General features: G+C 48.7%; 2 protein-coding genes across 2 annotated transcripts; one reads left to right on the top strand and one right to left on the bottom strand.

The window, feature by feature from the left end:
• Positions 1–659: 659 nt before the first annotated feature.
• Positions 660–6,371, bottom strand: THAP1 (THAP domain containing 1). Its single transcript, XM_066988064.1, has 3 exons — positions 6,202–6,371; positions 5,819–6,014; positions 660–2,742 (listed from the first exon to the last, which is right to left on the bottom strand). The coding sequence occupies exons 1-3, from the start codon at positions 6,270–6,272 to the stop codon at positions 2,275–2,277; spliced, it is 735 nt and encodes a 244-aa protein (XP_066844165.1). The 5' UTR covers positions 6,273–6,371; the 3' UTR covers positions 660–2,274.
• A 3,757-nt stretch (positions 6,372–10,128) lies between these two features.
• Positions 10,129–22,960, top strand: LOC136788944 (transcription factor JunD-like). The gene is made up of 2 exons (XM_066988045.1): positions 10,129–11,530; positions 11,571–22,960. The coding sequence occupies exons 1-2, from the start codon at positions 10,705–10,707 to the stop codon at positions 12,047–12,049; spliced, it is 1,305 nt and encodes a 434-aa protein (XP_066844146.1). The 5' UTR covers positions 10,129–10,704; the 3' UTR covers positions 12,050–22,960.
• Positions 22,961–24,103: the final 1,143 nt, after the last annotated feature.

Raw genomic sequence — 24,103 nt, forward strand, 5'->3', positions numbered from 1 at the left:
AGTGCCAGCTGTTTTTACACTTCATAGCTCTGTGTGACAGCCCGCATCACACCTAGCCCTAGCAGCACTGCACCTTGTAGAGAAAAAAGTCTCTCAGTATGCCTCCGTCTTACCTTACTAGCTACTTCTTTTGCTGTGTCGCTTTTCTGAAGGGTTATAAAAGAAAACACTTGCAGAAAGGGCATGACACGGCTGCCAGAGTGTAAAGCTGGTGGAGATGGGAATCCTTGGCTGGGGTGGAAGGAAGCAAAGCTGAAAGTTAAGAGCAAGATGTCACTTTTACATTTGCAAAATTAGTTGCCACAAGGTAATGGCTCATTGCAGCCAGGGGAGAGGACTTCTCCCCATCCCCTGCTTCTGGCCCTGCCCTTGTGTCAGAAGCAGCATTTTGCAGAGAAAATGGAAATAATTCACTAAATGGCTGCAGGTGCCAACTGTATAGCAACACTTCTTTAAACTTCTTCTCCTTGTCAATTTTTGAATTTGTGCTTTTTCGGTTTTAAATATAAAAAGTAACAGCAAAGACTCAGAAACACTACCAAAAAAAATAAAAATAAACAATCAGCATCTAAACAAGGAAACTACTCTATAAAAAGATACAAAATGTAAAGATAGATTTGGCAAAGTCCTGGGAAAAGAGGAGAGAGAGCAGTTAAAAATCTAACACACCATTTGCTTTTTATTTTTAATCAGGAATAATAAATGTACACAAAAGGATGCATCAGCAATTTTTGTTCATTTTAAGTATATGAAATGCCAGGGAAAGTAGATACACAGCATGAGTGAGGTCAGAAGTATCAAGACTGGTTCTAAACATTTCAAAATGTCATGCTAACAGAATATTAAGGGAAGTTTTTAAAGCCATCATGAACAGGGCTTGATTAACACCAGAGCTAGATTTCACACTACACACAGGTTTGACATGGATGGAGAAAAGTCATTCTCCTCATGTCTATTATGTCAGGGAATTTCAGCTGTGAAGGCTACAATAATGTTAGCATGATGTCATTCGCCGATTTTGAATGAGTTTGTTGACTAAACAAATTATTGGACAGTAAGTGCAAACTGCTGCACCGAATGTTTCTTAATAAGGCTGAAGGAGAGGCAGCAGCATTTGAGATATTAAAAACCAGTCTAGCACCAAGCAACTCTCGAAGTCTAATTCCGTATCTGCCCAGATGCCTTTTGGGGAAGGAAAAAAAAAAAAAGTAAGAAAGAAAAAGAAGGAGAAAAAGAAAACTAGAGTATGCTGTAATTAGAGCAGAAAGAGTCCAGCACCCCAGCCAAGGAAAAACAAATTTCTTCATTTCATGAAGCTACAAACGATTTGAGATGCAAGCTAAGACCAAAAATTTCAAAGACGAGGACAACATTCCACCCGTGACAGTGCTTATGGGAGTGGCATACTCCAGCATGCTGGGGACGACTGTGTATTGTTAGGGCACTTTTGAAAAGCAGTCACCCTAAACAGTATACCGCCTTCCTGATCCTGCCAGCAATCTGGTAATATGCACGTTCAGTGCAGTACTGTGTTTCAGCAGGGCTTTTAAGTACCCTCAGAACAAAATCCTCTACAGCTCCAGTTAGCTACACTAAGGAAATATCCCCTTCTCTCTCTCTCATACACGCGTTGGTATATGCTACTCCAAAAGAAAAGGCTCATTTACAAACCTCACCAAAAGGGATCCAGGAATTAGACTTTTTGCAGTGCTTTGAAGGCATAACAAGCTGAGGTTGGAAGTTTCCCAGGCTGAAATATGTAACTTATCTTTTTCTACGCAAGGCAGTACTTGCAGGTATTCTTAGCTGGCCTAATTCCACTCCTTCTGAAACCAAAGAAAACTACTTTCTTGGGATCACCTAAGCCAATATTAAATGCCTTGACAACGTTTTACACCAAGTGTACGACAACCTCAACTTCACTCTCAGCCAGATTCAGTTCCTATTCCGTGTAAGCATAAGACAGCCGTTGTTAGAAAAAAAATAAAAATTGTACAGATTTTAAGTGCATTTTAACCCTGCATCCTTTCCTTTTGTAAAGCAATTCAGATTTCATAAACTAAATGCACATTCTAATTCTGAGATGCTTGCATTTTCCGTATATTAAAAACATATCGAACTGAAGTGAAAACGAAGAAAAATATGCGGTGTCCTTTGTATGACAGCTTATTTACTGGTTTAGAATTCTGGAGAGTTTCACACAGAATTAGAGAGCATTTAGTTTTTAAACTAAATGTCTTGGCCTAGCAAAGTGGAAGCTGATGTTCATGACTGTTAGGCAGGTACTTCTACAACTTCAAAATAGTCATTGGGCAGAATCACATAGCCCTTTCCTGACAGTATGTCTTTTTCCTTCTGAAACTGAACAATCTCCCTCAGTTTTTCAATTTGTCTTTCCTGACGCCGGCATCGCTGTTGCGCAGTCTTGAGCTTCTTTCGCAGTTTTTCAACTTGTTCCTCCAGCTGCTGAATTCTTTTTCGCTGATGAACTGTATCCTCTACAGTATAGTTGTGATCACAAAAAACTGCAAGATTGCTAGGGGTCTGGAGAGGAGGCATCAATAATCCAATACTTGGATCTACAAATCTGGCATCTATTTGAGCTAAATGGAAAGATGGAGTTGATGGAGAGGGCAGTAGCACAGGAGCTGCTGGTGGTGGTGGCGGCGGTGGCGGCGGCGGAGGTGGCGGTGGTGGTGGAGGCGGTAGTGGATCTTCTGGCTGTTCTGGAAATTCTTCAGCCTAAAAAAAAAAAAAAAGTACATTTGTATGCTTAACATTGTTTACAACACAATTCCATTACTACTGCTCCAGTATAATATCAACAACCATGACTAAAGTTAACGATAAAAACTACAAAGCCTACATTTTCAAAACTGGCCAACAGTTCCAGGCCCATTGTTGTACAGCTTCTGAACTGGAGGCGTTTTAAGCAGCACAGTTTCCAACGCTCTTTGAAACTCAAGTCCTTGATGTCTCAAACAAATCAGAAACTGGAGAACCTACAAATCACCATCACTTTTGAAGACTTAGCTCAAATACAGATCCAGGATTAGCTGAGAATGCAGGATGCAGTTCCATGAAATGGAGCTCAGCTGACCTGGTAACTCATCACGGCCATCCCACTCCCCTTCGTCCCTCCTTCTTTCTACTGCATCTTACCATAATATACTTTGAACTCGCCTGTTAATTTAGACAGGAACAGAGCAGAAGCGGATAACATTCTGTTGAAGTAAAATAAGAATTATCTCACTGAGGGAGGTCAATAAGCTGGCAGGGCAGAGAAGGTTGACACAGCAAGACCTGCCTCTTAACACCTGGAGAAGGCTGTGTCGCTGTTCTGGTACTGCAGCACGTGGGCTTGGTTTCAAGAGACATAATGAGCCAAAACAAACAGCTCTTCAACCAAAGCAGCTCTCACAGCTCTGCTATTTACCCTTTGCTAAAACAGGCGTTTGCTAAGATGACAGAAAGCTACTCACTCTCCCACCATCGCTACAGGAAAGCTCCGTCCTTTACTACAGTCAGAGCCATGCAATGAGAGGTATGGGCTACACCTGAGCTGGAATACAGGAGGAGGGAGAGTAGGAGCCTGGATGACAGACTGGACAGAGGAGGGAGAAGCCCAGCTCTCCCTCCTGGCAGCAGCAGAACAGCAGATGAGCTCAACCCCACAGGAAACTGCAGTCTTTATCATGCTGCTCTTGATAGGCTTGGCACACTCGCATGGTTCATGACAACACAGACCTCTCACCGCTTGAACAGAGCAGAGAAATCAGATTCTTTCTGCACCAAAGGAACATATTTTAATTCAGAAATGCTTCCGTGCACACGATGATTAAAAAAGAACTGCTTAAACAGAACAGCTTGAATATTACTGGTCAAAAAAAAAAAAAAAAACTAAGAAGTTCTCAGTGAAAGAGGCACCGAAACCAATTTTGTAACTACCTATCTCCAACAATATTACTACAAGTAAAAGCACAAAGACCAAAGGCATTTGCAGTGTTGATTAGTTGATTATTAGAGCCACTGTCCATCCCCTCATCAGACTGTGAGATCCACGTCATTAAGTTCCTTGACTTACTATAAAAAACAGCACTTGATAGGGGGGCTAGGCAGAGCAAATATAATTCTGGTACAAACTACATACAGCACGTGGCAGAAAGGAACTGAGAAGGCAGTTTTGCATTTGGTATTGAAGGGAAGTTTCATTAGTGCTCAGGTATTACTGATCACTTTAAAGTACAAAACCAGCCAACTACCAGTTTCATTTCTCAACTAAAAGAAATCGCTGCTACCGGTGTGCCTAATTCACATATGCATATTCTAAGAAGCTTGACCCTGTCAACAATCACTCTCAAACTTCTCTGCTAAGAAAATTACAGGTCAAACACATAATATGCAGAGAGAAATTCACCCCTGTTGGAAGCACAAACAAAAAAATCGCATTGTTGCCAGACAGCTGAATTCACAGAGGCATTTATCTACAGTTCATACAGCACATGCTATCTTTATAAATATGTCATCATTGTCACAACATACAGCAAAGAACTGATCACTCACATCACTGACATGTCACAAGTGAATTACAATCAGTCCTCATAGCCAATAAACGGTTCTTCAAAGAAAAAAAAAAGTATAGAAAGTATTTCAAACTTCATAATGAAAAAGATAAAAAGTTGTATTTCAAAACCAGTGTGAACTCAACAACCAAAGCACAGCTAACACTAGTAGTATCCTTCTCTGATATTACCCAATGTCTTGAAGGGAAGTGACGGGTCATTGAAAGTTGCTGTGAGACAAATAGAAATCGCACTAAATCGCTCTCCACAATCAAAAGGCATCCTTTCATGTTTTTGTAGAGCCAGACACCATAATGAAATGGAGAATGCAGCTCACCATTAACCCTGGTGCACTGATGGCATTTTCGTAGATTACCCTGTATACCCATTCTTCAGCTTTCAGACTGCAAGAAGCTTTGCAACCAACTTCAAGTGACAGAGAGAACATGTCATTCAGATCATGGGGAAGAGAAATCCAACAAAACTTTAGTGCAATTGTATGTACGTGGAACTTGTCTGTCTGTCTATATACCTTGCGCTTATGTTCTCTTGCCTATTTTCCACTTGTCATTTTCCAAATACGCTCCCTTTTCATTTCTGCAATAAATCCAATGTTACATACAAAAACAACAACAATAACAACAAATCAAATAAGCACAGTCCCAGTTTTTATTTGTGCAGTTCATCCCTTCACAGTCTTTCAGCCCTAGACCTATCATGTCCATTCTTTCCTTCCTCTACCGCAGAGTGGGAAGAAATCTGCTACTTGGTATCCTTTACAGGAATCAGAAATCAATCTTGTAGCTCTCACCTTGCGGTTATTACGTCTGCAAGGAAGAACTAGTAACTGATCTGCAGTTACGGCCAACTGCTTCAGTAGCAGTACATCTCACAGAAGAGTATCACTGGAAGTCTGGGGACAGAAGTTGAGGGTCCAGCCTGCCTTACGAGAATAAGGTAATGGTTAAGGTAAGACAGAGCTGGTGTCAGGATAGACAGATCCCAGGTGCCGCTGCTGTTTTGCTGCTCTGATAACTTACTGCTTTAACTCTTTTAAACCAGAGGGGAGAGCCCTTTAGAGGGTGGCTAGGTTTCTGAATGACAGTCCATCAAGTCTTTAAGGTTATCGGCAGCCAGCATCAGAGAGCAAAGCGCAGCTTACAGGTATCACTGAGGGCTCTGTAAGGCTCCCAGCACACTGCAAACACAGCCAAACAACTTCACTTTGCAAAAGCTCCGGAGCGCCTCAGCTTTACCTTTTCATTGGGCTCGGTGTAGCAGAATATCGTGGGCACCGCGTTCTCCTTCAGCAGCTTGTTGTTGCACTCCCTCTTGAAGCAGTCGGGCGTGAAGTGCTCGGAGCAGATGCTGCTGTACTTGGTGGGCTTGAAGTTCTTCCTCTTCACGGCCGCCTCCCACTTCTTGCACAGGTCGGGCCTCGTCAGGGGGAACCTGAGGGCGGTCGAGGGGCGCGCTCAGCCTCCCTCAGGGCACCCCCGCTCCATTTTCTGTCACGGCTCCCACCACCCTCCCCCCCCCCACCACCAACGGCCGCCGGCGACCGTTGCGCCGCGCCCCTCCCCTCAGGCGCGTCAGGAGGCCCCGCCCCGCCCCGCCCCGCCCCGCCCGCGCTCCTCACTTGTGGAAGGAGATGGGCTTCTCTTTGTCGTATCGGTTCCGGCAGCGGTAGGCGGAACACGACTGCACCATCCTGCCGCCGCCGCCCCGCCGCCGGGCGAGGAGGGGCTCGCAGCCGCCGACAATTCACCGTCGCGCCGCCATCCTCGCCCTGCCCCCGCCCCCCTCCCCCCCCCCCCGCCGGTGACCCTCCGAGAGGGACAGCGACGGGACTCGGCCTCTCCCGACTCCAAGATGGCGGCGCCAGCTTCAGCGCAACTCTCGCGGTGGCTCCGCGCGCCGCCCTCGCCCATTGGCGGCGCACCGCGGTGGGGCGGGGCCTGGCCGGCGGGGCCTCCAATCGGGGGGCTGCGCCCGTGCGAGCGCCAGGCGAGGCCCCGCCCCCCTCCCCACCCTCAGCACCACCCCCCACTTTCCCCTCACACGGCGGCCGGCCGCCGCGTCTGGGAAGCGGCGGGCGGGGAGCGATAGGGACGGGGATAGGGACCGGGATAGGGACGGGCATAGGGACCGGGACCGGGACCGGGATAGGGACCGGGACTGGATAAGGACGGGGCCGTGAGGCTTCCCCTGCGGGTCCGGGATCCGTCCGTGGCCGCCAGGGGCTTCCCGGCTGCTCGAAGTCACGCAAGGCACCACCAGGCGGCCTGCCTCGCTGCAAAAATATATATATATATGTATAAACATACAGAAATACATATATATATATATATATAACGTACAAAACATGTATAAAATATACACAAATACAAAATATACACAAATACAAAAATAAATGTTACTACATCCATAGCAGCTCTGTTGCATTCACTGAAGCTTGTCCCGCAGGTCTCTCACACCACCGAGTGTCAGACAGCAATCTAAATAAGTCACTGTGTTAAAAAACAAAAGTGATTTTAAGTTTTTCTGAAGCAGCCGCTGCACCTCGCGTCGCTGTGCGAGCTCCCTTCTGACCTCGACAAGCCTGCCACCCGATTGCTGTTGCAGTGGGTGCTGCCTGTCTCACCTCACCTGTGTGCCTGAGAAGGGCTACGGAGCTGGTGAAGGGTCTGGAGCACAAGTCCTGTGAGGAGCGGCTGAGGGAACTGGGGGTGTTTAGTCTGGAGACGGGGAGGCTCAGGGGAGACCTCACTGCTGTCTACAGCTCCCTGAAAGGAAGGTGTGGGGAGCTGGGGGTCAGCCTCTTCTCACAGACAACCAGTGATAGGACCGGAGGGAACGGCCTCAAGTTGCGCCAGGGGAGGTTCAGGTTGGAAATGAGGAGACATTTCTTCTCAGAAAGAGCAGCCAGGCATTGGGACGGGTTGCCCAGGGAGGTGGTGGAGTCACCGTCCCTGGGGGTGTTTAAGGAAAGGTTGGACGTGGTGCTTAGGGACACGGGTTAGTGGGTGACGTTGGTGGTGGGGCGTGGTTGGACCAGATGATCTTGGAGGTCTCTTCCAACCTTAATGATTCTGTGATTCCTCTGGTGGTGGCCTCAAGCCCAGGTGGACCTCTCCAGCTTCTTCTCTGCCCTCCAGCCTCCAGGAGGTTGTTTTTTCCCCCACTGGCCTCTCCTCAGCACTGTCCCCACGAGGGGAGGCAGGAAGGCTGCATAAGCCAGGGCAGGAGGCTGAGGCCCCCTGTGCCATGAGGCAGGGGAGCACACATACACATGCACCATCCTCCTCCTCTCCAGGTGAGAGGCTTTTACCTGGTGGCTTTCCCCCTCACCATGGTCCTCCCATCTCCCTTTTCTGGAGACCCAAGCACAGCCTGGGGGAGCAGCAATGGCAGGGCTGCTCCCTGGGAAGGGGAAGGCCAACGAGGTGCACAGGGGTCCCAGCATCACCGTCACGGTCCCGTGGCATCTGTGCCAGGCGGGTGCTGATAGCGGGAGCCAGCCGGCACGCCCGTGGCGGGCAAGATGACGGGATGGGTGCAAGGTCCGCCCTGCAAGTCCTGCAGGAGATGGTTCCAGAAACTGGAAGGGAAACGGAGCCCCAGCGTAGGTCCAAGGCCTTCCCCGGAGGTGGGGCTGCAGAGGGGAGCAGCTGCAGTGCAGCTGGGTAGGGACCGACAGCCTCGGCTGCAGACTCGGTGCCCCAAGGTAGGCGAGCCAAGGCCACGAAGGCGTTGGTGCACTTGGACTCCTGCCTCTTACGGCCCCGAAGCGGCGTGTCTGGGGCAAAGTCCTTCCTCTCCTGGTATCAGCGTCTCTGCCTGCGCCAGGTCCTGCAGCAAACCCTGACACAGCAGAGGCACGACGTGGCCACGCAGGCGGCGAAGCCACAGCAAAGTGTGGCAGCACTGGGAGGCCCAGGAGGAGAGGGAGGAGAGGCGCCTGGTGTCCTCCTGCAGGGGCAATGGCCGGGGGACAGCAGCGGGCAGGTGGCTGAGGGGGTCACACAGCAGTGGGTGAAGTCACGGATGGGGAGAACTGGCGAGCGTGTAGGCAAGCCCCATGTCTGCGTCAGCACAATGAGCAAGAGCTCTGCCAGGATCACGTTAGCATCCCGAGCAGAAGGGATTTCTAATGGACTGGGTGGGAAACGCTTTCCTCATCCTGTAAGAATTTTGGAGGCTTGGAGAGGGGCAGTGGGGAACTGGCTCAGATGGAGTAAGCAAACAGACCCCAAACCGAAAAGCAGAACGTGCACATTTCAGTGATGTTGACAAGATGTTTAACATCTTTCAAATCCCATCTCTAAAGTTTTTTCTCTTTCTTTCCTCTTTTCCTTTCTTTTTTTTTTCTCCTTTCCTTTTTATTCTTTCTCTTTTCTTTTTTCTTTTCCTTTCTTTTTTCTTTTCTTTTCTTCTCTTTTCTCTTTCTCTTTTCTCTTTTTCTTTTTTCTTTTCTTTTCTTTTCTTTTCTTTTCTTTTTTCTTTTCTTTTCTTTTCTTTTCTTTTCTTTTCTTTTCTTTTCTTTTCTTTTCTTTTCTTTTCTTTTCTTTTCTTTTCTTTTCTTTTCTTTTCTTTTCTTTTCTTTTCTTTTCTTTTCTTTTCTTTTCTTTTCTTTTCTTTTCTTTTCTTTTCTTTTCTTTTCTTTTCTTTTCTTTTCTTTTCTCTTTTCTTTTCTTTTCTTTTCTTTTCTTTTCTTTTCTTTTCTTTTCTTTTCTTTTCTTTTCTTTTTTCCTTTCCTTTCCTTTCCTTTCCTTTCCTTTCCTTTCCTTTCCTTTCCTTTCCTTTCCTTTCCTTTCCTTTCCTTTCCTTTCCTTTCCTTTCCTTTCCTTTCCTTTCCTTTCCTTTCCTTTCCTTTCCTTTCCTTTCCTTTCCTTTCCTTTCCTTTCCTTTCCTTTCCTTTCCTTTCCTTTCCTTTCCTTTCCCTTTTCCCTTTTCCCTTTTCCTTTTCCTTTTTTTTTTCTTTTCCTTTCCTTTCCCTTTTTCCTCTCCTCTCCTCTCCTCTCTTCTCTTCTTTTTTCTCCTCTTTTCTCCTCTTCTCTTTTCTCCTCTTCTCTTTTCTCCTCTTCTCTTCTCTTCTCTTCTCTTCTCTTCTCTTCTCTTCTCTTCTCTTCTCTTCTCTTCTCTTCTCTTCTCTTCTCTTCTCTTCTCTTCTCTTCTCTTCTCTTCTCTTCTCTTTTCTCCTCTTCTCTTCTCTTCTCTTCTCTTCTCTTCTCTTCTCTTCTCTTCTCTTCTCTTCTCTTCTCTTCTCTTCTCTTCTCTTCTCTTCTCTTCTCTTCTCTTCTCTTCTCTTCTCTTCTCTTCTCTTCTCTTCTCTTCTCTTCTCTTCTCTTCTCTTCTCTTCTCTTCTTCTCTTCTCTTCTCTTCTCTTCTCTTCTCTCATCTTTTCCTTCTCCTCTCTCCTCTCCTCTCCTCTCCTCTCCTCTCCTCTCCTCTCCTCTCCTCTCCTCTCCTCTCCTCTCCTCTCCTCTCCTCTCCTCTCCTCTCCTCTCCTCTCCTCTCCTCTCCTCTCCTCCCCTCCCCTCCCCTCCCCTCCCCTCCCCTCCCCTCTCCTCTCCTCCTTTTTATTTCTTTTCCTTTCCTCTTCTCCCATAACAAAACCTACATTACGCCCACGTCCTGCACACGAGCAGCTCTCGCTCCGACAACCCCCTCCTCTCCCCGCAGCCGAGCTCTCCCGGAGCCCGCTCCCGGTGGGCGCCGCCCCCCTCCCGCCGCCCCCCTCGGGCCGGGACCCCCCCCGGGGCACGGCTGCGGCACCACCGGGGGGGGGCCGAGCGGAGGCGGGACCCCCTGGCCGGCGGCGGGGCGGGCAGACGGCGGTGCCGGGGCGGGGCGTGGGGCCGGCGGAGCCGGGAGGCGGCTCAGTCCCCGCTGCCAGCCGAGGCCGCCGGGCCCCGCGGAGCAGGCGGCGCCGCGCAGCGCCCAGCCCGGCCCGCCCGCGCCGCACCGGAGCCGCGCCGCGCCCCAGCGCCGCCGCCGCAGGGCGGGCACCGGGGGACGCCGCCGCCGCCACCGCCACCACCACCGAGCAGAGCCCGGCCCGGCACGGCCCGGCACGGCCCGGCCCGGCCGCCCAGGGCACGGCGGCGCCCGCTGACCGCCGCCCCGGCCGGCCGGCAGCATGAGCGGCGGTCGGAGCGGGCGAGCCGCCGTGAAGATGGAGGCGCCGTTTTACCCCGAGGAGGGGCTGGAGCTGCTGCCCGACTTCGTGCCGCTGCCGGGCTTCGCCGCCGCCGGACCCGGAGCCGAAGCCGCAGCAGCGGCAGCAGCGGCAGCGGCGGCGGCGGCGGCCGGGGGCCCGAAGCTGCTGCTGGGCGCCGGCAAGAAGCGGGACCTGCCGCCCGCCGCCCCCTCGCCGCTGCCGGGGCCCTTCGCCCTGCGCCCGCCCGGTAGCGCCCGAGGCAGCGCCGCGGCCCTGCGCCTGCTGCCGCCCGCTCCCAGCGCCGCCGCCGCCGCCGCCCCGCCGCCGCCTCCGGGCTCGGCGGCCGGCTCCGGGGCCGGGGCTGCGGGGAGCCGCGGCGGCCCGGAGGCCGCGCTGGGCTCTGCGGCGGAGCTGCCGCTGCTGAAGCTGCCGCCGGCCGCCGACCTGGAGCAGCTGCTCATACAGGGCGGCGCGGGGATGGGGCCCGGCAGCCCGGGGACGGCGGCGGCGGCGGCGGGGGCCGGCGGAGGCTCGGCGGCGGCGGGGACGTTCCTGTACCGGCAGCCGGTGACGCAGGAGCAGGAGGGCTTCGCCGACGGCTTCGTCAAGGCCCTGGCCGACCTGCACAAGCAGAATCAGCTCCTGGCCGCGCCGCCGCTCTCCCCGCCGGGGCCGTGCTGCCCGGCCCGCCCGGGGCCCGCGGCCGCCGCCGCCGCCGACCCGCCGGCCGTCTACACCAACCTGAGCAGCTTCAACCCCGCCGGGCCGCTCAGCCCCTCGGGCAGCGCCTACCCCGCCGCCTCGGCGGCCCCGCCGCCCCCTCCGCCGCCGCCTCCCCCCCCCCCCTCCGCCGCCGGGGCTGCCCTTCGGGGCGGCGGGGCTGGGCGGCGGGCGGCTGCCGCCGTCGCGGTCGCTGGAGGAGCCGCAGACTGTCCCCGACGTGCCGCCGGCGGCGGGCGGCGAGGGCGGCGGCGGCGGCAGCGCCCCGACGCCGCCGTCGCTGTCGCCGCTGGACGCCGAGAGCCAGGAGCGGCTGAAGGCGGAGCGCAAGCGGCTGCGGAACCGCATCGCCGCCTCCAAGTGCCGCCGCCGCAAGCTGGAGCGCATCGCCCGCCTGGAGGAGAAAGTGAAGGCGCTCAAGGGGCAGAACGCCGAGCTGGCCGCCACCGCCAACCTGCTGCGCGCACAGGTCACCCAGCTGCAGGGACGGGTCCGCAGCCACCTCTCCTCCGGCTGCCACATCAACGCCGGCGCCGCCGCCGCGCCGCCCCGAGAGCCGCCCGCCGAGCCGCCCGCCGCCCCGGAGAGCAGCGGCGCCTGCTGAGCGCACCCCCTTTCCCCCCCCCCCCTTTGCACCCGGTGTCCGGGGTGCTCCGGGACCCCCCCGCCCCCCACCCCCCCCGCGGCGTCCTTTCGGAGCCCCCCCGAGGGGAGCAGGGGCAGGTGTTGCTTGAGTGAAGTGCTTGAGGTCTGTGGAGATTTCGGAAATTAAGGTAATTCCTGTTTACAGAAAGACTGAGCTTTTATTTTCACGTGGGGATAAAATATATATATATATATATATATGTTTCCTAATACACCTTACCTTAGGAAGTGTATAGCGATGGATAAGCTTTTCACAGTTTGGAGAAAAACAAAACAACTGAAAAAAAGAAAAGGAAAAAAAAAAAAGAATAAGAAGAAGCCAGAATCATACCCTTTCGAAAAGATGTGCGTGGATATATATATATATATTTAAAACACAACATGGCTATGTATATTTTCTTGGTATCGATGAATAATTCTTTTTTTTAATACCGTCTTTCTCTAGAGCTTTAATTTGCCATTGAGAGCTAAGACAACCAGGTGGGTGCTCTCGCACTTGAACGGCTGCAGGTCTAAAGTCGAACCCTGGAGGGAGGAGAATGGCTTGGTTGTAAACCTGAGGCGGGACGAAATGTATTGCCGACTCAGTCGTATGAAAATACTTTTCTAAACTGTTAGCTCCATATTTCTTGTGCCAGTGCAAATCTGGGGCATTGATAGTTATTTATTGAAACTTGAACACTTTTGGACGTTGCCTAGACCTTATTTTTATAGATAACACGTTAGTAGTGAAAACAGTTACCTTGGCAAGAAGAGCTTTACTTACTCTTTTTCTTTCACTGTGTACATTCCAGTAGTGTTTGCTCTTTGCGTAGTATAGTAACGATCCCGTGCTATACAGAAAAGGGCTCAGATTTGGGGTGGATTCGCTATGAGAACGGTAATTCCATTGTATTCTGTTTGAATAAATCACAGAAATACTACGGAGAAGGAGATTTATTTTTCGGTAGAAATCTGTATGCATTTCTTCTCGGTCTGCTTTGTTCTAAAGAAACTTTTTCTGCAATACGCAGGAGGCTGAAAGAGCCAGTGCTAGAATGTGAAGTTAATTTCTGGCTTGGAAGAACTGACGCGCTTTATTTCTTTGTCAAGATTTTACTAGCCGAAGAGAGCAGCACAGGAACTTCTTTTTTTTTTTTTTTTTTCTCCTCTGGTCGATTAGACATAATCCTCAATAAGTTCTTTGAAAGCTGTAGATCCCTCGCTCGGTCCTGCTGCCTGCCTTGCTTCTGTGGCTCCCTCCCGCGTGTTTTGAGCATCCCCCCCGCCTGTGCAGCGCTGCTGAGCCCTGTGGATGGTGCAGTGGGAACGGTCTGTCGGAGCGTGAAGGTCACCCGGCGAGAGCACGGCTCCTCCTGAGCAGATCCGGCTGCAGAGCAGGGCCCGCTCCTGCTCCCAAGCCGTGCAGAAGGCTCTGCTGCAGCCTGGACAAGTCGTGAGGCCGGGAGGCGTGCCTGTGCCAGCTGGTGAAAGCGGGGGGCCGCGTGGGGAAGCATGGGGGCTCGGGCATCCTCAGGTGTCCCGGCCCATCGCTCGGCTCTGTTGCACCTTTCTGCAGCTGCTGGACATCCACGTCTCTTCTCCTGAAGGCTGCGCGCCGTGCTTGGAAATCCGAGAAGAGAGCCTGGGATGGACTCGTCTTTTTTTTTTTTTTTTTCCTATTTTTATTTTTTGCTCTCATTAGTGACACTGTTCGAAAGGTTCATCCGTGGTGGTCCTGCTCTTCCAGCACGCTGCCACCCCGGGCACACCTGTAACGCGGCGTGGCGGTGCGTGGAGTTGGCGCCGAGATGCTCTGAGGAGGTTTCTTTTCTTAACGCATATGCAAATCAGGTAGAAGCCATATTAATCATTCTGTAACTGTTTTAATCACGTCACCGGAGCCTGTTTTCGGGGTTTTAAATGGTCGAGTGTCACGGTACCTTCTGCTGGCTGGTAGAGCTGCTTTAGAAATGCTGGTGAACAGAGGCAGAATAATTCTGATCTTAGCGTGGGTTTGAAGAGTTCTTAAAGGCATTCTGAGCTGGATAGCATGCAGCCTGTGGCAGTGCCTGCTGCATAACGACCGGCTACAAAGCAGTTTTTACTATGTGGCAGACATCACCTATCTGCAAAGTTGCTGCGAGGTTGGAGAAACTGATAAAGATTTTTTTTTTTTTTTGGCCACCCTTGATGTGCTTTCCCTGGTGGGAGAGGCAATGCCACCTGGGGAAATCCGCTGATGCGAGGTGCTTATCTTTACTGCACGTGTAGCAAGTATAATTTTTTTTAAAGCATCTTGGAAAATACATGAAAATTACGTGTATGGGCAGGACAGTTTCAGTTCTCGTGTTCGAGGATGAGTGTGGGGCTAGGTAAAGACCCTGTGGCAGGACATGGGGCAGGCTGTGCAGTACTCGGTGCTTGTTCTTCGCTCTTTGGTACCGCTTCTGGTCAGAGCAGGTTAGCGATGCCCAGGGAGAAGTGGGTGAGCCCCAAGACACAGCAGCCCCTGCCGTCCCCCTTCCTGACCCCCGGCGGTAACGAGCTGGCCCTTTCCGGCGTGTCGCTGTCGAAGCCAGCGAGTGCCACGCGTTGCCTCTCAGCTTTCAGCATGAGCAGCCCTGCATACGGCCTCTCAAAGATCCCGCCTGCAGACTTTTTTAATAGCCTGCTTTACGCCCTGGCTGGCACGTGTTGGGCGATGGAAGTGCTGACAGTCCGGCCCTGTTAAACCGGTGGCTGACAGGAGGCTGCTGCCGGGGCTGCCTGCTCCAGCCCTCTGCCAGGCTGGGGATGTGACCAAGATCTGAGAATAGGGTTTTCTTAATTTTTTTTTTTCCTACTGATTTTGCAAGAGGTTACTGATCCCCAGCAGGGAGGCGAATGGACAGCCTGAACACCTAGAGGTTTAAACCAATATAGCAAGGCTCAGGAGTGCTTGCTTTCTGCAGCTGTCAGGCTTCGTTGCTTCACGTTTTCACTTCTTCAATTATTGTCTTCTAAAATGTATCAGTACTCTGTCACCTTGTAGTGTGCCTAAGTCTTTAATTACGTCTTCTTTAGTTTGTACTTGTTTTTTTATTATTATTTAATTCAGTTCATTGCAGCGTTTTTCTTCTCTATATCCTTTATCTTTTGTTTTGATATTCTGACTGAAATTTTCATCATTGTGAAATGCTAAAAGTGTGATACCGGGTAAAATTTTTCCAGTCTGTTTATATGGTTTGGATCAATGTAGCTCACTTTCAGTAAGCGCAGGTACGTAGGGTGCGTGAGAATCACTGTAAAAAAAAAACAAACAAACAGTTCAAGTTCATTTGGAGCCTCAGTGCTTTTCCTTTTAGTATTCTTCTCCATCCTTCAAAACCATACCATGTTTTGCTACGCTTGTGTGTGTCCATGTGAAGACTCTCATAGTGCAGGCTACTCCCGCGCCCTTCTGATCTGGTTTTGTGTTCCAGGTACGAACCCGTGCCAAGTGAGCATTCCTCTTTGTGTCCTTGCCCCAGGTGTAGCCTCTGCTCTGGGGACTGTGCGGTCCCTTCCTGTATCTGTTCTGGTTGCTGGGAGGTTGCTGCTCTGCACATCTGGCTTGCTGCTCGTCAGCAGACTTTGAAGATGCTTGATGTCTTGGTCTGGATGCGAGTTGCCTTCCTGTCGAGGTGCCACAGCAAAATGGCTTGATTCATAAGTGACTTTTGTTTCCTTGAATCGTTAGTGGATCTCTTCTGTCTTGGGGAATAGGAGTATTTGTGGCTAGGGAAGTGTTGTTCACCCTTCCTGGGGAAGAGGCTTGGAGGAGCTACCACCAGCACTGCCCCTGCTTTATGTCCATGTGGGGAATGTGCCCTGCTGCCGCCACATCAAGCAAAGCCGTCACCAGGAGTTGATGCATTTGCTCCCTCCCTGGCGTCTGTCTGTGTCTCGAGTTGCCCAGGCAGGTCTGTGTGGTTGGTGAGTGGTTGTTACAGCTCCCACCACAGTTCAGGGGAATCCACCCGGCAGGCCTGGGAAGCAAAATCCCCAAGGACGAGTGTTTCATGTGCCCTGAGAAGTGTGGGTCTGTGGTAGTGCCGCATCCCCATTACTGACTGGGCTGAGTCTCGTGGTGGTGGCAGTTTTCTCATGGGCTTCTGGTAGTCTCAGATATCTCAAGGGATTTGGGCTCTTCACCGCACATCATAAATCGCTATTGAATTTCATGCACTCTTGAAGAACAAAGAGTGGCCATACAACAGTCCTCTGTCATCTTGGTTTGTGTTCATGTCATTACTGAAACAAGTCATGAGATGCCCTGTTTTTTTCTCTTGTAGTTGCCCAGCTCAGTGTGTCCATCTGACTTCTGAGAAAGGAGCAGTCGCCCAAAGTTAAGCCTCCAGGCGATCTGCAGGAGTTTGAAGTGGAATTATAAATACCTGTTATTGCATAGCGTTGTTCTGTGGCGTTTGAAGTGTGGAGGCATAGCAATCCGAATTGCTCGTAGCGCTGAAAATAGTGACCTGGCTGCTGTAATGTGAGTCTGAACAACCTGAGTCCAGCAGCTTCTTAGGGAGTCTTTCTCTGTATCCAAAATGAATATACAAGAAGAAACTCATCTGCTTGTAACATAAGTCCATCTTCAATGTGTTTTTGGCGTCCTGGTTTGTAAGGAGAAAAAGCAATGAGTTACATTTTTTGTTTGTTCTTGGGCAGCTGTAACTGCTGCCGAACAACTTTTGTTCCTTCCTTGCTTGATTCTCTAACTTTCTATGTTTAGCAAGGACAGAAAGTGGAATATGACATCTCTGCGTACATGCTTGACTTGTACAAAACCACTTCCATTTTCCAAGTAATTTATTTTCTATTTTGCTGTAACCGGGAGAGCGCTGGGAGAATTCCTCAGCTGTTTTGCCCCTCTCTGTTCACTTCATCTGGTCAGCGTTTTGTGCAGTGACTGTGTGCATTCCAGCACAGGTGGATGGTAACATCTGTCACGGACCCACTTTTTTAAACACTTTTCTGCATCAGCAGAAAAAGCCTTGAACAGGTTTCACTGTGCATCACAATCCTGCACATGGCTACTGATCTTTTGAAAGCCATAATTACTTGCTGCGATGCTGCACCAGGACTTACACTACCTGGTTCAGTAGGAGAAATGTTCATGTGAAAAAATCCAGAATCTTACATTTCGTATAAACCTTACAAAATCTTGCCACACATGGCGAAACTGTATTGAGAAGGTGTTGGTTAGTTAAGTCTGAATTTAGGAAGATTTAGGCCGTTATGGTGCATTATGGTGCATTATGATGAGAGGTCTCGTTAATTCTCGGTTACTCCTGCCCGCTTGTTTCAAAGGTCTCTCTCTCTTTGGGCTGCTGATGAAATGGCTTGCAGCTGGTTATGCTGTGACACCTCTCTCTTCATGGTGGCTGTTAGTAACTCAGAGGTGGGACAGAGGTGACTTCTGCATGGAGTGGCCACGTGTGACAACCTAAATGTGGGTTTCAGAAAAATTCGGTGCACAGTAGAGAACCTGCTGCGGTCTGCATGCTGCTAACAGTATAAAAACCTCTACATCTAAAATTTACAGCGAGGGCATCTTTCCAAGACACCACCCTGTTGACTTGCAGCGTGCATTGGTCCCCACTGCCTGCTTCAGGCAGGAAGCACCGTTCCTCAGCTATGGCATGCCAGAAGGCTTGCTTTCCTCATCAGTGCAATTGCAGACTGGATCTCTGACTGGAAGTTCACACGGTCCACCGCACTTAGGGCTACCCGAATGCCATCTTCTAGCTGTTTCCAAATGCACATTTCTTTTGAGTAGTCTTGTAAAAGCGTGTTACCAATGTGAGAGTGCTGCATGAAAGCATCTTGTGTCTCCAGTAGACATGAGCCCTTACGCTGGGGTCCTGCTCTCTGTGGTGTCCTCTCAGCTCCAATACCAGTTCTCATTGTGATATGCCATGAGGCACCATCATTTTCGTTGCAGGGGCCAGGTTCTCCCAGAAGAAAACTAAGGCACAGCAATGTGTGTGATTGCAAGGTGATTTTTCAGATTGCCAGTCAAATTGGAGGGACTGTCAAATCCTGCAAGGTTAAATTAATGCACGAAGATCACCTACTTTAAAGTCACATTTAGCCATACTGAGATCTAGAGCACTGCAGTTCATGCGTAGTGATTTGTTGCAAAGTGAAGGGAAGGTTATTATAAATAATGATTGCAGGGGTTTGGCCCTAAATAATTACCTGCCTGCCGTTTGCTTTCGTGCCTGTCAAAAGGTCTGCTTCTGTAGCGTGGCTAGCTGTACACTGAACTTTTCTCTGGATTCTCTACTTGTAAGAAAGATGGTCCAAAATACTGTCAAGAAGCCTATGTGCTGGCTAAATACCTTTTCTCGAGGAATTATGATTTCTGGAGGAACGCTTTGGAGTGATGGTTGAATACGAGGCCCTGCTAGCACACAGAGACAATGGGTATCACCAGTTCTCTGTGCTCCAATGCTCTGCTAGATTCTGATATTTAGTGAACTACTGAGAAGACTTACTTCTACTGCTACTTAATGGTTTAAAAACAAGTTCAGAGTGGAATTGTAAGCCACATAAATAAGCTCCATCGAGTCTTGATGTATCCATAACAAACACTCCATCCCGTCCCAGAAAAATAAACCTTTGACTGCAGTTTTTTCCTTTAAAAAAAAAAAAAAACAAAACAAAACACAACAATTTAGCAATTTTAAAACATTTCTGCTAGGTACCTTCAAGCATCCCTTTTAACTGTTCGGTTACTCACCCTTTGCCCTCAGTGAGATTGTGGTATTGCTTCTCTCGTAAATGGAAAAGACTAAAACTGTTTAAAGTCAGGCTTCTCCTTGCAGCCCTGTTCTTAGACTGTGCACTGATCATTCTAAAAATCATAACCAGGAGCCTGAGCGTTGTAGAACTGTTTGGTAACATTTTCCTGTCCTCTCCAGAAAGCTTCCTGCCACCTCAAGGGGTGCACGGCCCTTCAGCCTGACACAGAAGGTTGGCTTTTAAGGATGAACAGCCTTAAAAAAAAAAAAAAAAAAAAAAAAAAAGCTTATACAGATAGTCTTGTGGCTCATGCTGAGCCTCTCAAAGGATAGCATGTTGCGCTTCACAGCCTTTTTCCTCTCCTCTGTTTCATAAACCACCAGGTTTTCTTGCAGTGCTGGGCACAAGTGGCATAGAGTAAAGTTAATGGACTGCTCAGGAGAGCGTGTTTAGGATATCCTCCCTTTCTTCCTTGGAAACTTGAAATGAGACTGATAGAAAACTTGCCTCTCTGAATGAACAGAGTCAACAGCTGAACTCGTGTTCTTTTGCAGGTTTTACCATTCTGTCTTTCAATATCCATCACGGAAAGGTGCATTGTAGGGAAACAGTGGGAAGATAGTGACTTCTACTGAGTTACAACTCTTCTTGTTATATATAGTATGTCACATAGGCCTTAAGTACCTAGGACGCTGTGGTGGGTAAAACCACCACAGACACCTACTCTACTCACAGTCTGCAAGATGACACCTTCAGCAGAGCAGGGCTTTCTAACGTGCTGCCCAAACGTCAGAACGTTACCAGTTCAGGCCATTTTGTGCCGGTTACTGAAATGGTATTGTAACTCCCTGTGGTGTTTTAAAGCCCTGTGCACGCTGTAACTGAAATCACAGCACAGGCTGGTATACCTGTGGTATGTTTGTGGTATGCAGTGTGATGTCACGCTGCCAGCAGGCCAACAGTATGTAATACCAAGCACATTTTTTATTCCTTTCCCCATGGTAATACTTAGAGATGTTAGTTGGAGAAACCTGCAGCAGTGGGAAAAAGCAAGGAATCCAAGGAAGGAATAAAAGTTAACTACGAGAGATTATTTAATGTTGATATTTATTGTATGTGGAAGTGGGGGAGAATTAATATTGCTCTTCAGGATGCTTTTTATCTTGTTTTGTTTTATTATTACTGCTTAAGTGTCTTCTAACTCATCTTCTCTGGAAACCGTGCCCCTCCCTGTTTTGCCCAATGAGTGGTAATTTCACACTTACCCTTATTTATTTAAAGCCATGGTAACCACCATACTGAAATGTCATCAAGTAAAGTCCAGGTCTGAATGCTGGCTGATGATGCAAAGGTCTGCTCTCTAATAAAATGAGGCTCATGAAGGACAACTTCCAAGAGGCAGCTACGCCCTGGCTTCAAGCATTTGCTCTAATTTCAAGGCTTTCCCATGTGGTGTTGCTCAATATGTAGCAAAACAAGTTCTTGCGAGTCCCTTGAGCATTCCTCTCTATGTAACAGATTAGATATTCGCACTTCATTAATTTCTGTCCTCTGTCCCCCCCCAAAAAAAAAGCAGAAGAAAAGACCCAACACAAGCAAGCCTTAGAGAATTGTTTTGCTTTGTGACGATGCACAGTTTATTGATGGCAGAGACACCTTGCGCAGTGCTGGCACTGCGCTCGGTGTAAACACTTATTTACACGTGCAATTTTGCTTTGGTTGCAGTAGGGGACAAAGAGAAGGGAATAAGTGTTGCAATGTAGTATTGTGCAATTCCTGGCTTTCAAACTGAAAATGATGAGCAAGCCTGCATAGGCCTCTCGCCCACCGAAATCTGGCCGCTGCTTCTTACCACACCCACTCGTCTTAATTAGGAATGGGTCTACAGGCTTTTTAAGGTCAAAAGGAGAGATGTGTAGAGACATTAAGGGAAGGCAGTAGCAGAGGTTTTCTGCTACGAAAGCAAGGAGCAGACCTGCTGGTCCTTGAAACAAGCTCACCTGTTAAATTACCTCTAGTTTATGCTGTCTGAAGGTAACCCTTAAGATGCCCGTGCAGGTTCTTACCAGCTGGATCTCTCTTTCTGAACAAGTCTTGCTGGTGGGGTAGCTCTTCAGCTTCCTTGTTTTTCAGTATGGGGACTTGTAGGTCATTCTTCCAGGGCAGTTTCTCTTTTTTCTGGAGCCGCTCATCTGAGGCTTGTTTCTTCTTTCTGCAATTTCTGCCTAGACTGAAAATCTGTCTGAGGTGTAGGGGACCGCGAATGTGCCCTCGCAGTGTGGTGCTCGTAGTGGCTTGTCCTGTATCACTCAAAACAGATCCCTGTAAGAAAGGAGCAGCTCTGGACAGGTGCAGGCTAGGAAAGTAGAAATACATCCTTCTTAGAGAAATATGCTTTTAAGACCACTTGGCTTCATCAGTTGTATAGAGACCTTCCATCAGCCAAAAATGAGAGGTCTCTTGGGCAGTGGAACCCAGGTTTGAGAGCTCTCGGTGTTTTCTGGTGTCTGGTCCTTGCTGAACGCCCATGACGTAGAAAATAATGCTGCACAGTGCTCTGAGCCTCGCAATATCGTCTGCTGGGATAGCTGCTGGGGTCAGTCAACCCCCGTGGTCATCCCTTGCATGATCAACAGGCCCCAGGGATCTCTTGAAAAGGAGAAGCAGCCCCTCCCTGCTGGTTAGCCACTAGCATCCCCAAGCTCTTTTTCTGTCCGAAATGAGAAGTGTGAGCAAACTGTCACTTCCTACAGCGCTGAAATCCAAACTGGTTCTTCCGAGGCCCTCGGGCAGGGCACTGCAACTCACTTGTCCAGGATAGCTATTCAAAACGAAAGGTGGAGACAGAGCAGTTCAGATTTGCCTCCACTCTTGCAGCAGCTTACGTGCAGATACTTGGTGGGTGGCTGTCTGCCCACATGCTTTGCTGGGTTTTTACAAGTTGGGTTTATGTGCACCTTCGTATTCTGCCTTATTAAATTAACTGGCACAGAGGAACCCTCTGAGAAACCCTTCCAAAATCTCTGCTTCAGGAAGAACTTTTGAAAATTAGCAGTATTTGGATAGATGAAAAATAAATGCAAAAACCTGCTTTGTATGGATTCAGAAATATTTCTGCTTTTTTCTTTTTTTTTTTAACTGATTATTTTGGGGAACTCTTCAAATGGGTGTGCTGGCAAGCATATTGCATGCAGACCGAGGCAATAGTAGTGAAACAAAATTCAGTAGCTACTGACTGGCTGGATTTGGTCAGGAGAGGTTTATCAAGGACACCTCTGACAGCTTTTTTTCTTGATATGGTGATTACTTTTTTTACATAAACGGAAGCTACAGGGCTTAATAATATACTACAACTGAGGATTATGTCCATTGTATTTTTTTATGTTACTTTAAACTATGTAATACTATAGTCAAAATGCTTATTTCTGAGACAAAGTGGACTATATTTGGTTGGCAACTTGCACTTGATTAAATGTAAAACATTTTCTTAATTTAGTGATGTGTTTAGGAGAATACTGTAACTTACTGAATATACAACGGTGATAACTGTGTTTACAATAACTTTCCAATTCCTACTGTTCAGCGGTGGCCAACTTGTTTAAGAATTAAAAGTAAGGCATACTGCAACTGGTAATCTTGGAAAAATTAATGCAATCCTGCTACCACTAAATACTGTGGGGTGGATACCATGGATATAAATGGCAGCAGAATTGTATTCCAAGTCTCTGTCTTAAGTGCTTATGACTAAAAGGCGACTTGCCTTGTGCTCATTTATGTATTCCTGTGTGTAGTACATCAGTTATAAATCTGTTAATGGTTGATTTGTAACACTAGAACCTTTATGGGGATCACAATGGGATTTTTGTTTGTTTGTTTTTGTTTGTTTCTGATCAGAGACTTAGACATTTTGGAATGTATAACGTTTATCCTTGTGCTGGAATTGTTTACATGCAAAAAGGTATTTATGATTTTTTGCAAACTGCAATGTGCAATTTTGTACACGTGTTTTAAACTAAAGAGTTTATAAGGAAGATATTGTATGTACAATACTTGGACATGAGTATTATTTCTTTGATATAAATATCTAGAGGAAAATTAAAGTTGCTTTATATTCATATTTTTGGCTGTTTTTTTTTTTCATTATTTCAGCAAGAAATTTAAAAGCCATCTTAAGGCATAATTCTCACTTTGTCGGAAAATCAAAGAGCTGGTCCATCTAGGCTTTTCCTGTAGTATCTTTTTATCATGCTTAATGTGCTGCTCCTTTCAACTGTATCAGCATTTTGGAGTACAAGGAAGGAAGGATTTCTTTTGATAAAAACGCTGCACTTTAGGACAACTTCCCTATACACTAGTGCAGACGCAGCTCAAAAATTGAGCTTCTAAAAAGAGGAGAGGCAGAGAAGAGAAAGCCCCACTGCTGTGACATCAGATCCCAGGCCATCCTCCAGAGAAGAGAGCACTGTCACAGCAGAATGAGGGATGGCAGGGACTTGGTCTGAAACCACATCTGCAACAAATCTGTTGAACGAGGCGGCACTTTTTTCCTCTCCCGTGATCGTTCTCATGCCCATAACTACATTTCGACATATTCCCACGGGAGGGCTGCTTGGCAAACACTGCTGCATGCTAGAAACACCCCAGAGGTTCCGCTTGAGAACTCTGCTGCTCCGGGAAGGCAGCCCTGCCTCCCAGATCTGTCTTCCCAGCTGAGTTACGCGGGGAACGACGCAGTGCCAAGGCTGAGCAGGAATGCTCAGAGGATGCCAAGCTCAAGCAAAAGCTGAGAAGCTCAGCAGTGGCCATGGAGGTCATGACACCAGCCCATGATACAGCTGGATCCTGGCTACCTCTGCAGCGGTGCACGGGACAGAATCTGGTGTGCAAAAAGTTAGAGGGGAAAAAAAAAAAAAAGGAAGCTGCGAGCATTGTAATTCAAGCTGTTGTACATAGCCACTTATGTTTTATAGCCACATAATCTGTTTGGTGTGGGATTACTGTGACTTCTAAATGGGAACCACGCCTCCTTTGGAGTTATTTAATGTGTTTTAATCTTCATGTTGTGCATGGCTGCAGACTGTATTTCACACGTGCTAGCCAGACCACTCTGTACAGATTTCCACTCCACTTCAGTACAGATTTCTTCCTCACTTCAATACAGATTTCTTCCTGAGAGAGTCCGTAGTACTCTTGTGATATACTTGATGCTTTCCAAATTAAGTACTTGAGTGCTTTGAAAGATGCTTCAGGGTATTGTTTC

Source organism: Anser cygnoides, chromosome Z, assembly GCF_040182565.1.
Source record: "Anser cygnoides isolate HZ-2024a breed goose chromosome Z, Taihu_goose_T2T_genome, whole genome shotgun sequence".
In the NCBI taxonomy this organism is placed as follows: Eukaryota; Metazoa; Chordata; class Aves; order Anseriformes; family Anatidae; genus Anser; species Anser cygnoides.

Bases quoted from the DNA above. Each gene is read 5' to 3' on its own strand.
- LOC136788944 (XM_066988045.1), top strand. From the start codon at position 10,705: ATGAGCGGCGGTCGGAGCGGGCGAGCCGCCGTGAAGATGGAGGCGCCG. The intron at 11,531-11,570 runs CGGCCCCGCCGC...TCCCCCCCCCCC, and splicing joins CGCCTACCCCGCCGCCTCGG to CTCCGCCGCCGGGGCTGCCC.
- THAP1 (XM_066988064.1), bottom strand. From the start codon at position 6,272: ATGGTGCAGTCGTGTTCCGCCTACCGCTGCCGGAACCGATACGACAAA. The intron at 6,015-6,201 runs GTGAGGAGCGCG...GACCGCCCTCAG, and splicing joins AAGCCCATCTCCTTCCACAA to GTTCCCCCTGACGAGGCCCG. The intron at 2,743-5,818 runs GTAAAGCTGAGG...TTTTTTTTTTAG, and splicing joins ACACCGAGCCCAATGAAAAG to GCTGAAGAATTTCCAGAACA.